This window comes from Quercus lobata, chromosome 7 (assembly GCF_001633185.2).
Source record: "Quercus lobata isolate SW786 chromosome 7, ValleyOak3.0 Primary Assembly, whole genome shotgun sequence".
NCBI lineage: Eukaryota > Viridiplantae > Streptophyta > Magnoliopsida > Fagales > Fagaceae > Quercus > Quercus lobata.
The window spans coordinates 16,532,157-16,548,799 of NC_044910.1; the positions used below are offsets into that span (position 1 = coordinate 16,532,157).

The following is a 16,643-nucleotide window of genomic DNA, read 5'->3' on the forward strand; positions in this document are numbered from 1 at the left end:
TTTACCTTAAAAAAAAGAAAAAGAAAAAAAAACCAACAAGAAAGTCTATTGCGGCGTGTAGAAACAAAATTGCTCCTATAATCTCTCTCAGTCTCTCCTTGGCCCTTGCTATCTGTCTTGGGAATTCACAAAAATGTCAATCTCAAACTCGTTCCTACCAGATGAACTGTGGAGACGAATCCTAGAAATCGGTATCAAAACCAGCGGTTTTAGGTACAAGGACCTCTGCTCCATCTCCATTTCTTGTAGACGCCTCCACCGACTCTCCAATGAAAACTCGCTCTGGTCTCACCTTCTCTCCTCTGACTTTCCGTCCTCTTCATCATCATCATCATCATCGACGACCAAGTCTAGCACCAAAATCCTTTACAGAGAAAGGTATTTTGTTAACGAAACGGGGTCGTCTTGTGTGTATTTGTATTTGTATTTGACTTGATAGTGTTTTTTGTTTTTTTAAAGGTTTGAGAGAGATAGAGAGAAGAAGTTAGCGGTGAATAGGAGGATTGTGCTTAGAAAGGAGAGTCAAATTGTGGAGCATTCTAGAAAGATTCGAGAGATCGAGACTCGGTTGGCAGATGAGAACCATAAATTGAAGACAACTGTTTCTGAATTATCACATTTACGACTCCTCAGGTAATCAACTTCTTCAACCTAGTCCTTGCAATTTCTTTATTCAATCATGAAATACGCTAATGCTATGCCTATGGATTTCAAGTTTTTTTATTTTTATTGCATCCTAAGCCTAAAATAATTCAAGACTATTCTAGATTACAAGGTTTACTATGTGAGTGATTGCTACAAGAATTAAATGTTTGGGTTTATTATACAATCTATATCCGTATTATACATTCCATTATCAGTTGTATTATGCCCCCAAAAAGTACTTTACAATGTTTCACTGTACACATAACTCATCAGGGTGCAAACTAGTAGTAGTAGTAGTAGTAGTAGTAGTAGTTGTAGGCTTGGGACTTGGGAGTCATCCCCACTGCCACTACCACTACCACTAGGAGGAGTTCCATTACGGGTCCGTTTGGGAACAATTTAGTTAGTTGAAACTAAAAACTTTTTACTGAAAGTAGCGTAGAAAAAGGTAAAAGCCAGTTGAATTAGTACAGTGGAACCTATGAATAATACCAAAAAGTGAGACTCATGAATAGTAGCAAAAATAAGCTAAATAGTAAAATAAATTGACTTTAAACACTAATCTCAAATGCAACCTACATGGTTCTAGCGGGTGGGTTGTGTATCTGTCGCTTACTTCTCAGGGGTGGATCCAAAGGGCCCTACCTTGGTGAGGTTATACGCAATTAAAAAATAATAATAATAATTGTTTCACCATAGACATGGGTGTAAAGTAGTTGTACTTATCAAAAAAAAAAAAAAAAAAACAAGAAAATAAGTTTAAAGCAGTAGTACGTGCTCTTCTTAATGTTTGAGTATATATATATATATATATTTTTTTTTTTTTTTGGGGGAAAAATACACAAAACTTCTTGTGGTTCTCTCGTTAAACACACCCCCTTAAGGTGTTGACTGTAACACTAGACCTGTTTTATGTTTAAAGTGTAAATTGTTAATTGTGTAGCACTTAGAACTGTTTTATGTGATAATAAAGTAAGCTGCAACCTTAAATATGGGCACATGTTCTTACATGTCATTATAAGCAGCTCATGTTGTTTATTATCATGGATGTTTAATGACTTGCACATAAAAGAATATTGCTAGTACTAGGTTAAGTGTTACACTCAAAACTTCATAGGGGTTTCGTGTTTTATAGAAAACCACGTGAGGGTTTTTGTGTATTTTTTTTTCCTTTTTAATTATGTGGAAAAAGGTAAAGAAACATAATTTAATAGAGTATTAAATTCAAGTTTACTTGTGCCTTTAGGGCATTTGTCAACAAAATTGAAGGAGTATTGGGTAAATGAGAAAACAAAGAAATATAGAGGAAAAAAGGGTATTGGAGTTTTTATCTCTTCATTTTAATTTGCATTTATGTTATTATGTATAATTTCAATAATCTTGCTTTTAAAGTGAAAAAGAAAACATAGCTGGAATTTTTATAAGGTTTAATGGTCATAATGTTTCATCTCTAAGAGCTATTTGTATTAAAAAAATGGAACCTTTTTCATTTTTTTTCTTCAGTTCTAATATAATATGGTTTTGGACTTGTGGGTGATGTGATATTGGGATTGAAGACAAGCTTCGGTGGCTTTGAATGTGTGGCAGCCAGAGGTAATCCGAGGTAGACAAAAAGAAATAGTCGGGCAATGTGTTGTGCCTGTGGAATCTCGGATTCATGCCCTTGAGATGGAACTTAGGCTTTGCAAGCAACAGATTTTGGGGTTTGAAAAAGCTCATGTATATGTCTTTCTCTCACTAAGCAGTAGGTACTATCATGTTAGAGTTACATAGTTCATTGTTTGTGATGTTTTTTATATGTTTTATGGGCAGAAAGATGAAAAACAAAGGCTTGATACAGCAAAAGAAGAACTGGTTTCAATGAAGTATCACCCTCTACAAGATTATACCATGGAAATGAATGGTGGGGACAAAGAATGTAACATCAAGAGAAAGAAGTTGAAAAGATGCCACAAAGGTGAGGATTTAAATTCTGGTTCTTTATTGAAATAAAATATGCATATACATCTGATAATACATGACTAAGATGTCAGAATTTTAATCCATCACTTTTCTAGTTTATTTGTCATGTAGTTTTAAGTGCATCAACTTTTTTTTTTCCCGAGGTACTGATACATGTAGGGAAAGGTAGCTGGTTTCATAATTGCTTTTTCCGTGAATACTTTGTGAAGAATATGAATTGCTTATCATATATGCATGTTTTGTTTTTTTGTTTTACGTGATTATTTTAGGCTTTCATGGATTTTTTTGTTTTCCTAAAGTTAAATAATTTTATTAAAGAAATAGGTTGCAGTTTGAATTCACAACATTTGTACCAAACTACTCCTTAAGAATTACAATCTCAAGTTCAAATAGTCTAGGAAATCTGAAAAAGGAAAAGAAGGAATACTTCCGATGGCATCCATCCAAGCATAACTCATTCATCATAGATTGTTTGATAACCTGATTTGGATGTTTGACAGTCGACACCATCAAATGTTTTGCCATTATGCTCTTGCCAACTTACTCACATAACACAACCAAACCACCTTCCTTCCATATCTTAGTGCTTCTATGTGGATGGTCCCTTAGCAACATCAAAGCATCTAAATCACTATCTTTGGCATAACCCAAGAAACTCCAAATAATGCAAACACAAAAGACCAAATGCATCTTGCCATTGAACATTGAACAAAATTTTCAACTGATTTTCTGCCATTCTTACACATACAACACCAATCAGTGATCAAAATATTCCTTTTCCAATGATTCTGCACTGATAAAATCTTACCCGAGAACACGGTCCAAGTGAAGAAAGCAAACATGTGGTGTGTTACGGCCTTCTTTTGTGATTTTCTCTGTTGCTTTACCATTTGTATTGTATTGGTCCACAAGCTGCTCAATACGTTTCTTTTCACACTAATTGTAGCCATCCAAAATGGGTGCAGTATAATTTTGAAGTATGTATCCAACGCTCCTCCATAATTTGATGCCATTTCTAAAGCTATGGGTGTCGTGTTTTTGGGAACAAAGTACTCATTGCTTACCTATAGGTGAAATTTAAAATGGCACACCAGCCTGAATTTTGTAATGCGATGGACTCAACATTTGTGGAAAAGAGAAATGCAACACGGTATGAGTCTTACTAGCAGACCTTTGGGGTCCATTTGGTTGGGGTGAAAATAGGGAGGATAGAAAATTGAGGAGAGAAAAGGGTTTTTGGGGTTGTTTGGTTGGGGTGAAAAATTGGAGAGATTTTGGTGGGGCTGGGGCTCAAGTATTTTCTCCCTTGGCCCACCAAAATGCTCTCTCTCCAATTTGGAGAGGAAACTCTGCTGATTTTGCTGCCACCATTCCAGTTACTTCTCTGCCCCTTAGTTATAACATTGAATAGGTATCTCTCCTCTCTTTGATTTTTTTTTTCTTTGTTGGTTTGTTCTTTTACTGTTCTCTCTGTCCTTATTTTATTTTGTTGACGTTGTTTACTTTTTCCCCCTTGTTTTTTTTCTTTCTTTTTCTGCTTGTTCAGTGCTTTTTTTTTTTTCCTTTTTAAAAAAAAAAAATATAATACATTTAAAAAAAAGGGGGGAAAGAAATATAATAGCAAAGAGAATTTTCATTTTTCATGTCTTACTTCTGTTCTAAATATTTGTATTGGTTGTGTCAACCCTTCATAATTTTGATCCCTATCAATCCTTAAAGTAATATCCCCATGGCTCTAAAGGCTTGGCTACATTGAATTAGCCACAAACAAGGCCTAGCTACCTGGGATTAGCCATCAAATTTTGTATTTTTTAGTTTCTTTTCTGTTGTTGTGGGAGGTTCTATTTTCTTCTTCATTGAGTCAAAAACTTTTGAATTTTCAGTTGAAGAAGGAGGTACTTTTTATATATTATGTATTTATGAGAGAAGTAGGGAGTCTTTATGTTCAGTGTTCATGGGCAAAGAGAGTACAAAGCGTTTGCTAGCCATTTTTGAGGACCTCATGTCCAATGTATCTCCAGGACATTTCGCGGAGATAAAGTCTTAATTCTGCAATTGGGTTCCAATGCACATGGCTCTTTTCTAATGATCTCAGAACTTTTGCATGGTCATCGGAAAGGTTTCATTGTGGTGCCGGATGAAAATTGGGTGGTGGTTGGAGAGGATTTGGATTTAATCTGCAGAAGGCTATTGCTCCAGAGACACTTGCTGCCAAACTGCCCTCCCAGAATTTATATAGGATCAAACAGACTGTTTTGAGACTAGCGGAGATGTGCCGAAATAGTGATTCCAATACACTTATGTTGACAGCGGTGGAGGGGCGGTAGAGCAAAGGTGGTGGAGGTAATAAAGGAAAGAAATTAATTCCAAATTTCCAAAATCAAAAAAATTCATACTTGAGCGGTCAACACTATGATTTATGCGAGGGAAATTCTGGGATGGGGAAAAAATTTTGTCCGTTAGAAATGGTATTGTTTCTAAAAGAACTGAAGATGGCTTGGTATTAGATGTTTCTTTTAGGATGGAACATGGGTTGGATGGTAAGTGGGGGGTCAAGTGGTCTAATGTTCAGGAAATGGGCCTCTCTCAAGTAGGCCAGAATTTAAAAATGAAGCCCACTGTTGCAAATCTTTTAAGCATATAAAGAAACCAACTCCTAACCCTAAACCCATTTCTGTGTGGTGGCCTAAATCATCACAGCCCATTAATTCTTCTCACGTGACCCAACCCCAAACTCTTTCCCTTCACAAGTCTTCCCAACAAAAATCGTCCCACCCTTCTGTTTCGGCATGCACCAAGATAGGTCCTTTGATGCTTCCCAGCTCTGATGCTGCAGTTTATGAGCTGATCCAAACCCATTTAGAGCTGATTTGCACTGAGATGATTGCGGTGGCTAAATCTATTTGCTCCAATATGTCTGTAGAGACCTATAGTTTAAGGGTTGGAACCCACATCTGATTGTGAAGAAGGCTTGCAACATGACTTGCGACCTGTAAAGGGTTGGAACCTACATCTGATTATGATGAAGGCTTGCAACATGACTTGTGAACAATCCTTCAGGAGCATATTGGCAACATAATCAAGAAATGGGAGAATTCTGAGCAGTGTGTCCTTGAATTATGCGATGGGAGGAGGGTGGCAGTCCTGATTCAGATATCTTTGCCACCGAGTGATGCTGTAGATGATTTTGTCGAGCAGAATCAGTTGGCGGTGGTTCTGTTGATGACATCAGACTCTATAGTAGGGATAGGGCTTTGCTTGTTTCTCAATGAATTTGAAGTTGCTATTGCGTACTTGGAGGGCTGATATTGTTTGTTTGCAAGAGACAAAATTGGAGTGGATTACTAGAGGAATTGTTCATAGCATCCGGAGTTGTCCTTATATAGATTGGTTTTACTTGGGTTCTGAAGTTGCTTTTAGTGGTATTTTGCTTATGTGGGATCAAAGGGTTGTGGAAAAGGTGGAGGAAGCGGTGGGACATTTCTTAGTCTCTTGCAAATTTAAAAATGTTGGTGATCAGTTTGAGTGGGCTTTCACAGGTATTCACGGTCCAAATTTGAATAGGAGGCGTCATATAATGTTGAACAAACTGGTAGGACTTATCAGTTGGTGGAATTTGCCATGGTGTCTGGGAGATGACTTTAATGTAATCCGTTTTCCATTAGAGAGGTCAGGGGCTGTAAGTTATACTTCGTCTATGATTGATTTTTTTGACTTCATTTCTCTTCATGGGCTGATGGATATCCCTTTGGAAGGGGGCCTTTCCATCCCTCCAACCAAACACACATGAGTGAAAACTAAGAGCCCGTTTGGATAGGCTGTTCACAAAACCTTAACGCGCGTTTTAGAAAAAACGTGATTTGCCAAATCGTTTGGCTCCACAAAATCAGCACGTTTGCGTTTTCAAAATCCAGATTTTTCATGTTTACAAAACACTGCAAAGCTTTGCTTTTTCAGAGACTCAGATGGGCTAACCGCTATTTTTTTCTTCAGAAAATAAAAATAGCGCCAATGCGATAAGAAATACCAGCTTTATCCCTTCCCCCATGTATACCGTACCGGAACCTTGGCCGGTACAAGAACGCTAGTATTTCGTTCTGGTTTAAATACCGGCCGTACCGGAGTCATTCCGGCAATACCGGAGCGAATACCGAATTTTGGATACCGGATTTCTAAGAAATTGAAGGTCTTTGAAGAAGAATAAAAATCGAAGAAGCAGTTGAGGCTTTTGTGAATCTTTGAAAAAAAATTTCACCTGTCGTTGCAGATCAATCAAGTTGCTGCTTCTTCTCATTTCCTTGATGCTACCTCATGAACTTCTTCTCCTTCTTTTACTTCTAGCAAGTTCCTTCTCCCCCACTTTTTCTTTTTCTTTGTTTTATCCGGCTGTGAATCTCAATGAAAAATTTTAAAACTTGTGGTCAGTGATGGGAAGTGAGAAAGGCAAGTCTTCAAGTTCACTTTTTCCCCATCCCAATGGTCATGTCACTCACGTGGCTATAGATGGTGTATTTTTTTTATTCCCTTTAACTGTGTTATAGTAATACTCTTTTAACTCCAAAAATAAAAAAAATAGAAACAATAGTGTATATATATATATATATATATATACTAGTTATCAAAAATATATATATTATAATAAACTATATATTCATTACATTAGTTAAATAATATCAGATATTTGTCATTGCTGCTAAGAGATTTTGGGAAAAAAACTTTACCATTGTTGGTAGAAGTATAGATTCTTTGATGAGGTTGATAAAAAAAAAATGACAACCTTGAATACTCACTTTTTTGAAACTATATGGATGACTTAATAACAACCTAAAGGGAGCAGCATAATTAGTTAGGGACCTTTGCCTCATGAAGTGGAGATCACTACTGTTCCTCTTCCTTGGGGCCAAAACTTGTTTATCTTAAAAAAAATGGATGACTTAATGACAACATTATCTATCTTCACTTTCAAGTTTCAACTCTTTGTCAATGACTTTGATGAGCTCTACTTATTTCATGATCTTAAATTTACTTTAATACTTGTTTGATTCCCTTGAGTTATACCAATTAGCTCTGCTTATTTTTTTTTACTAATTATTTTAATATAATTATTTTCCTAATCATTTTAATATCTTCCTCTTGTCGGTTTTTTTTTTTTTTTTTTTTTTTTTTTTTTTTTTTTTCAATTTTAAATTATATAAATTTCTCTCCATGATTCCAACAACGACAACATCATTATTGTTATTATTATTAATGTAATTGTCAGGCTTAATTATATATTTTCAATAATAATTAAAAAAAACACTAATTAAAGGAAAAATGACAAAATAACCTTAACAAAATAGTTAAGTCCTTTTTTGGAATTTACACTCCAAATAGCCATTTTTAAAACAGCTTATCCAAACGCTTAATGTAGCTTTAAAAATAAAAAACGCATATTTTCACATTTTTACCAAACGCTTATCTGTGGTTTTTAAAATGATGTTTTCAAAACACACGTTTTAAAAACGCTCGTTTTTAAGACGCACCTTTATGAACAGCTTATCCAAACAGGCCCTAAATCTTTTCTATCCTCCCATTTTTCCAACTCCCCAACCAAACGAACCTTTCCTTAGGATGTGAAGATATTCTTGCTTAACAAATGGTTAATAAAGGAATGAAGGGTAATGGACAAGAAAAACACATGATTAACAACCAGTGGACTGATGAGTTATGTGTTTTTAGAAGGTAATTTGAAATGATCAGCTCCAGGACTGGGCACATCCAAAGTCAGGCAGCCATCTTTTATATTTAAGACATGTAGTAAAGGAGAAGATTCCAATAAGCAGTAAGCATAACAAGAAAGAAGGAAGAAATTATTCATAAAAACATAAAGGAAGTATATGAAATTTGACGTAAAATGGTGGTTTCCTTCCATGGTACAGTACTTGTAGGAGACCTGGAGGCGTATGTTTAGCTGTTTCCCACGCACACACACACACATATATATATGTTATATTCTGGGCTGGTATAGGGTTCAATAATTTGATTCATGTCAGATGAATTATGTTTTGGAGTGTTGATCAATTTTAGGCTGAAATCCTACAGTGATGTTTCTTTATTAGGACTTTAGTGTTGTTTCTTTACTTTTCGTGATACTGAGAAATTTATGGTCTCTAGTATTACGTTTATTTGGGGTACAGTGGGTCATGCCTAGGAGGGTAATTGATATGTCAGCTTGTTTGAAGGGCAGTTTGCTATACATCAGAATGGAGATATTTGGAATGCTATTTTGTGCCCATTCGGCATCCCATTTTGAAACTGCACTTTTTTCAATATACAACTATTTTAAATGTCACTTTTTTCTAGTTTAGCCTTTTCAAATTAAAAAAGTTGAATAAATAAGCTGGGCCAAACAGGCACTTTCTGCTTATTGTGATCTGGGCAAGAGAAGTATGTTCAAAGGAGTTGAATGCACCATGACGGATCTTAAGATGATCTTCTTATGTACCTTGTATGATTGGATGACATTAAGTGGTCATTCTTTCCATAATTTATTTGAGTTCCTAGATTCTTGTACTCTTAGTTGATATATGTTGCCTTTTGAGTACACAACCTGTGTACTTGGTTGTACCTTCTTTTGATAAAAATGTTACCTACCTATAAAAAGAGTGTTGATTTCTTGAAGTAATTCCTCTTCCTTGGTCTCTGTAGTTAACCCTTTGTTTGATGTCTTCCTCCTTTTTTTGAACTGTGGACCTCCCTGCGATCGTGTTCTTGTCTCTTGAGTTCTACACTGTTGCATAATTGAGCGAAGACAATCTAGTATTTGACTTTACTTTTATTCTCCACCCCCCCTCAACCCCCCCCCCCCCCCCCCCCCCCCCCCCAAAACACAAAAGTACAAACTCCAGAATTTTTTTGGCTGATTTGAATGATGTGATTTTATTTTGATCAAGTATTTCCGGGATCTATTTACGCTATAATAATGGGCATTATTTTTTTCCTTTTGATGTGACCCTAGTTGCCCATTAAAATCAGGCTCTCATAATGTTGACATCATGTTGAATTTGATGAATGAAAAATTGAATGATATTTTCTCTAGCTTGGTGGTGATTCAAACAGCTTTAGGTGGTGAAGCTTAGGGTTTAGCCCTGTTGCTTGTTTTGTTTTATTTGCTTATGCAAATTCTGTTATTGTTGCTACATAGATTTGGTATCAAAGCAAACCCCAATCTGGTTTTCCAACAAAATCCTAAACAGCCACTTCAATCTGAACACCCACATCCCATATCCCAACCTACAATCTTGTACTCAACAACAATGAAATACTCACCTAATGACATGATAGCCTAGTTAACTGGAATCTGTTGTAAGAATTATTCATCATTGTCACCAAAGCATCCATTGCTACCTCCCAGCAACTTGTGAAGCCCACTACCCCAAATCATACTGGAATTTGGACCCACCGTCAACCAACAACAAACCCACACCCACACATCAAAGCCAACCAATGAACCCAAGACCTAGAACCACATGTCAACCACCGTGAGCCCACCCCGTTGATATCCATACTGATCTAGCTACTAAGTTGTGAACTATGGTGTTTGTTTTGTTTGGAATTCAATGGGTTATAACAAAGAGTGTTATTGCTTTGCTAACTTCTTCACAAGGTCGGTTTGGTTGATATCAAAATATAATTATTTGGAGGCCATACCTCATTGTTTGATGTGGTGTATTTGGGAGGAACAAAATGCTAGAAGTCTTGATCTTAAGCTGTTATTTTTCAAATATTTGTTTGATTCGATGTTAGCATTGGGTTCTTTTTTCTTGTTTTCACTACCAGATTTAATTTATCTTTGTACCTTGAGGGGTTGATTTTATTGTATCCATAGCATACCCACTAGGTACTTAGGCTATTTTTACATCATTATTTCTTATACCCATAGTATGCCCCCTATGTACTTGGTCTATTTTACATCAATAAATTTTGTTATTTATCAAATAAATAAATAAACTTGTCCTCAAGCCCTACCAGTACTGATCTAACCCATATCCATAAACCTGGGGGGGGGGGGGGGGGTTACTTTTGCTACTTTGCCCTACTTACTTGATCGTTGTACTTTGTGTGTTGAATTTTAGTGTACCTATTGCATACACCCTGTGTACATTAGTGGCGCCCCTTTGCATTTAGTTAAGGGTCCAGTTAATGGGTACCCTTAGGGCATTTGTTAATGAACATTTTAGGAAAGTTTTAATACTACTTTCATGGGAAATATAAAAAGCTGTAAAAAAAGAAAGTAGTTTTTTTTCCCTATAAAAAGGTTGTAAAAATATTTTCTAAACCAATGCCCTTAGGGTATTTGTTAACTTTTCCTTTTAATTAATGAAATTTTACTTATCAGCCATACTAGATTAAGTCATACCTGAAACCTCATCAGACTCAGAAGCTAATCACCCAGACCAAAACCCATCCATTGACAATCTGTTTGGCGAATCTCCTGCTGACCATTGCCAATCTGGTGGAATAAAACAGTTGAATTGTGATGAAGTGACTGAGAATGGCCTGGAAGGTCCATTTAACCAACTGAATTTGGTGGCAGTTGGTCTTTATTGCATCCCTCTCTTGGATTCCTAGATCTGTCAATAATGATATCAAATTTCCTTAATAAAAAGGCCACAGATTGTGTTTGAGACTGTGTGCTGTGTCAACATGAATGTGCTTTTATTTCTTTTCTGCTAGGACCTCTTGCCCCATTATTTCCATGGGCTAACTGTCTTAGTCCACTGTGTTTTGACCAAGTACACCAGTTGCATTTTATTTTTTGAATTTATATTGATATCTGCATATAAGCCTTTTCATTATTTGTCACAAAAGTCAGAAATTATTTTTATTATTTTTAATGTTTTCATGCAATGTTTAATTGTTTATTTACTAAGTCTATTTGTGTTTGACCTTGGAGTAAGCAGTGTTGGTATATCTGAAATCTGAATTACTGAATATGGTCCAGACTGGTGTATTTTTTGCTTGTTACCTTTCTTTATGATCTTATCAAATTTGTCTTATTTCAGATAACACATGCATATGAGGTCTAACTCTTAGTAAATGTTACACCATCTAATATTTTTTATTGGTCAAGGATTCCATCGAACCCATCTCTGGATTTTATATTTCCCCCATAACAACCATGTTTGTCGAATCCTAAGATGATTGGATACCAAGAAATGTTTCATCTGCAAATTGTCCAAGGTTTATTTTATTTTATTTATTTTTATTTTTTAAATACACTAAATACATGACTTTATGAAATTGATAGTAGACTAGTAGTATATTATATCTCACTGATAAGCCTACAGAGAACGTGTAATCTAACCAAAGTAGTCAAATCCATACCATATTATCTAGTACGGCCAATATTTACTGTAAAACAGTACGTGAATTGGTACAAAAACACCTACTGAAACATACAATGATAAGATTAGAGAGAATGTGTGATCTAATTAATGTAGTCAATTCTGTAGTAGTCAATTCTGTACCGTATTGGCTGGTACAGCTGTTATTTACCAAACCAGTATCAGTATGTGAACCGGTACAGAAATACCTACTGAAACATATCACCCCAAGTACGGGGCTGTACCAGGTTGTCTCAGCAATTCTGAGTTATATTTTGGATTTCAGCCGGTAAATGTATAGCAGGCTCGAATTAAACATCTCTGTCATTTGTAAATTTCTGTTAAAGGGGAGGGCTTTTTTGTAACTCGCTCACTGAAACCGGTTAATACAAGAATTCACTTGCATATCCCTTTTTGTCGTCCTTCTTGGTTACTCTGCCAGTGCCAGCCACTTAATCTCATTCTTCTTCTGTTTGTGTACGTGTCTTATTACCTTTCAAGGGTTTTATATTAATGAAAAAAAGTACTATCAATCTGTGGGGTGGACAAACCAATAACTACACCGTTAACTTTGCAGCTTGCAACTAGAAACAAAAACTTTCAATCAGCTTTTCATTTTTTTTGGAACCCCTAATCACATGTGAAGTCTGTTTATTTTCAAATTTTTATTATCTTTTTTTACCCTTTTAGATGTATCATTTTTATTGGACTAATGAAAAAAAAAGGATGTATAATTTTTATTGGGTTTGAATTAATATGTTGGGTTAGTGATAAAGACATTGTTTGGGACATTGATTTAAAATTTTATACACTTAACAAATTATATGATTTTGACCAATATTTATTAATATAGTGCACATATATAGAGTAGTGAGCCTGACACAGTTAACTGATATTGAAATATCTCATCCCTTGACCAAAAAACGCCCTCTAGTATAGTATTGATAATGTTGGATCTAACGGAATAGCATTGACAACATTGGATCTAACGGAATAGCATTGACAACATTGGATCTAAGAGTGGAATTGACAAAATATTAATGTAATGTAGAACCTATTGGGTGGTGTAACTTTCGAGTCCAACTCATATAAATATTGTGGGTGATGTTGGTGCTTTGAGTGGTTTGATGCATAATCTAGCCTCAACAACACATACCAGATAGTGTTCAGCTTACTGAGGTCCATTAAGACACCTACAAGATATTAATATACTATTAAAGCAGTAAACTTGAAACGGTACATTGGTATTGACCGGTATCAAAATATTTTATTCTGTTGATCAAACTGAAATGAACTCCTGTACGGTATTGACAACAATGGATCTAAGGGTGGAATCGACCACATATTAATTTAATGTAGAACCTTATGGGTGTGTAACTTTGGAGTCCAACTCATATAGATTTTGTGGGTGATGTTGGTGCTTTGTGTGGTTTGATGCATAATTTGGCCGCAACACATACTAGACAGTGTTCAGTATACTGAGTTCCGTTGAGAGACCTAAAGAATCTTGTTCAGTTGGTTTCATTGTAGACTTTGTATTCAACTTGTGAAATAACTACATCTGTCTTTCTATGAACACAACCACAGCATTCTACAGACTAAACAGTTGAAAAAAGGGTTTAAAAATTGGTTGATATGTTCCTTTTCTCATTGCATTTTAAGCCTCGGGTAGTAGTACTGGCACCCAAATGATGACAAATAATTTATTTGAAAGAATTGGTTAATTGCACTGAATATTTATTCAGAATTTGAAACATCCAAATTTGTGCCAATCTTCTGCAAATGTGAGTCATGTCTTGATTGACTAATTTATTTCAACTAGTTGCAATGCGCAGAAAAACTTTGCATAAATGTATAATGTGTCATGTATAAGATTCAAAGCTGAAATTATTAAAACAAAACAAAAAATAGATGACCACACAATAAAGAAATATAAGAAAAAGATGGTGTTACTCTTAAAAGACTAATCCATGGTTTATATGGTTGATAGGTTCAGTTATTGCAAAAATTGAACCCAAAAATTTTGATATTAAAACTTTCAAAAAATTAAAAAAAAATCTGATTATTCAAAGCCTAGAAAAAAAAAAAAGTGGAAAATCAAAGAATTAGATATCAAAACTTTGAAAAGTTCCCCCCCCCCCAAAAAAAAAAATATAGAATTAGATGATTTAGAGCTTAGAAATTATTGAAACAAAACAAAAGAATATATGACTATACAACAAAGAAATATAAGAGATAACGTACTAGTTTTAGATGTTGCAAAAAATAAACAAAAAAATTCCGAAGTTAAAACTTTATAAAGAAATATAGAAATATAAGAAAAGGATTAAGATTGGTTAGCCATGGTGAAGATAGCAATAGCAATAGTGGAGCCACAATAACTGATGTTTTGTTCATTTTCTAGGTTGTTTAGAGACTTTTGCTTCGTGGAGGATTTGAAGTCTAAGAAAAAGAACTCTGCTATAACAGAAATTTTTTTCCTTCCAGAGCCAAAACTTATGTGGCTTGCAAAGTTAACGTGTCAAAATTTTAAAAGGTCAACAAAAAGTTCAAGGCTTTGGTTTTATATTATTTATTTCAATTGTTTTTATCCAGCTTTGGTTATTTGTATTCATTTTTAGTACCAAAACTGCAAATGTTATACTAATTGTGAGATTTAGGTGGGAAGCACATCTAATGTGTAAACCTACTTGTTTGTCCAGGTGATGGATGAAAGCCAAGGTAAAACATCATGGGTTAGTAGGTGTCCTGGATCAACTTGCCGATCCCTCCTCAGTAGTTGTTGTATAAACCATCCAGACTAGCCTTGCTGAGTGAGTTACTGCACAAGGCATTGATGAGCCTTGCAACAATGGGACAATGATTATTGGAAAGATTTCTGGAGCCAGAGTTCTTGATAATATTGTAAACTTTGTTGCAGCCATGGGTATGGCTTTTCAGTGTTGAGCTTTTGTATCATTATCAAGTTCTCTATGCTTATACAGAAGTACAATCTTCATTTATTTTGAATTTTCAAGTTTAGATTTCTGATTCATAGAGCAAAATAGTTATAAAAAAAAAATGAAGTATATTATCCTTTTAACATCTTGTTACGTTATTTTATATAAAAATTAGTCACGTCATTAACCAAAACGATTGCATTACATTATCTTTTGCCGTTCATTCATTGATATACATGGGACCTAAACATGTCCGCCCCAAAACCAGCTGAAGACTCAGATCATCATGTTGGTATGACAACCTTAACCCCAAAATAAATTCTCATGATATCCACCCAGGCCAAAATCACAAGCCAGCTGCTAATCCTGTTTTAATGAGAACATGCTCTCTGCTCTAATGGTCAAAACTGAACCAAATGAAGAAAATTTAGATGTCCATTTGGAAATATGAAGTAAAGTTGCCATGGAGGGTGCTGTTGTTACTGCAATCAATGTTCTGATGTACAGTAAATCTTTGATTACTCTGTCTTGGCTGGCAACTCAATTCTGCTGGAGGGCTGCAAGGTCAGTTGAAACTTGAAGGGGTACAAGCTTTTTCGGCAAGGATAGAGAAGGCCAGAAGAGGATAACTGGTTCTTGCAGTTTGTCGGCCGCAAGTAGAATTATGGCTGTGTATCTGACAATCAGGGAAGCTCTGGTGATGGGATGGGAGGAATTCAAAGCTCTTATACCCCTCCCCACAAGCAAAAAAAGTCTAGAATCACATAATTGTACTCACACTTTGACACAACTTAGACATGTGACAAATGGTGACTAGATTACTTTTCACTAAATATCAGTGGTGGACCTGTGTGCGAGTGATGTAATCAATCAAATATTGACAAATGTGTAAGTTGTGTTAAAGTGTAGCCTGTCCATAGAAGGAGAAAATACAAGGTATTTCAGATGCATGTATTCTCACACTCACATGAGAGTGGACCTCACATCCTTCCATAGAAGAACTATTTTCAGCAATAGGGAAGTATCCGAAGTTGTTAAATAATGAGATAACAAAAGCAATTTGGCAGTTGGAATCAGTCTCAGGCATTCAATAACTATGGAGGTGTATGTAATATAGTTGGGTGAGGCAAGTTAATTGACATGGGGACAGTGTCCTGGCTGAAGGCTTATATGAATATTATTATTAGCTGGTGCAAGCAGATGGGCTTTTGTTGTGTTTGTACTTTTTCGAGTTTGGTCAATTAAAGACCAACCTTCTGTTATAAATCATACGTTTTCTACGTATCTGCGACTGTGGGAAGCCTTAAATGTCTGGTAAAGAAAAATCTGTGGATTTTTTTTTTTTTTTTACTTGCTAATATTTCTCCCACATTCAAGGGTTTCAAACCCTGACGTCACCCACCCCTACACACTAAACGCCAACCACACCCCCACCACCCCCCCCCCCCCCCCCCTCGTCTTTCTCTTCCTTTCAAGTGGGTAACTAATTTAGCCCAAGTACCAATTCCTTAAGAGTTTTTTTTAGGTGAAACTGTGCTAAAGTTCTTAAAGTTTACTCTATAAGCGCAATTGATCTTTCAAGTTTCAAGTGAATGCTATTGGTCCCTCAAGTTTTAAATATGAGTAGAATTAGTCCTTATTTTAACTCTCATTAGTGATATTGATTATGTAGTTTTTTTTTTTTTTTTTGAGAGAGAGAGTTTCAATCTATGACATCCGCTCCTAATGTAGC

The 16,643-nt window shown here is 35.5% G+C and overlaps 1 protein-coding gene across 1 annotated transcript; it reads left to right on the plus strand.

The window, feature by feature from the left end:
- The first annotated feature begins 36 nt into the window (after positions 1-36).
- On the plus strand, positions 37-15,004 carry LOC115953811 (F-box protein SKIP24). Its single transcript, XM_031071609.1, has 5 exons — positions 37-378; positions 460-633; positions 2,202-2,364; positions 2,458-2,602; positions 14,675-15,004. The coding sequence occupies exons 1-5, from the start codon at positions 134-136 to the stop codon at positions 14,683-14,685; spliced, it is 738 nt and encodes a 245-aa protein (XP_030927469.1). The 5' UTR covers positions 37-133; the 3' UTR covers positions 14,686-15,004.
- Positions 15,005-16,643: the final 1,639 nt, after the last annotated feature.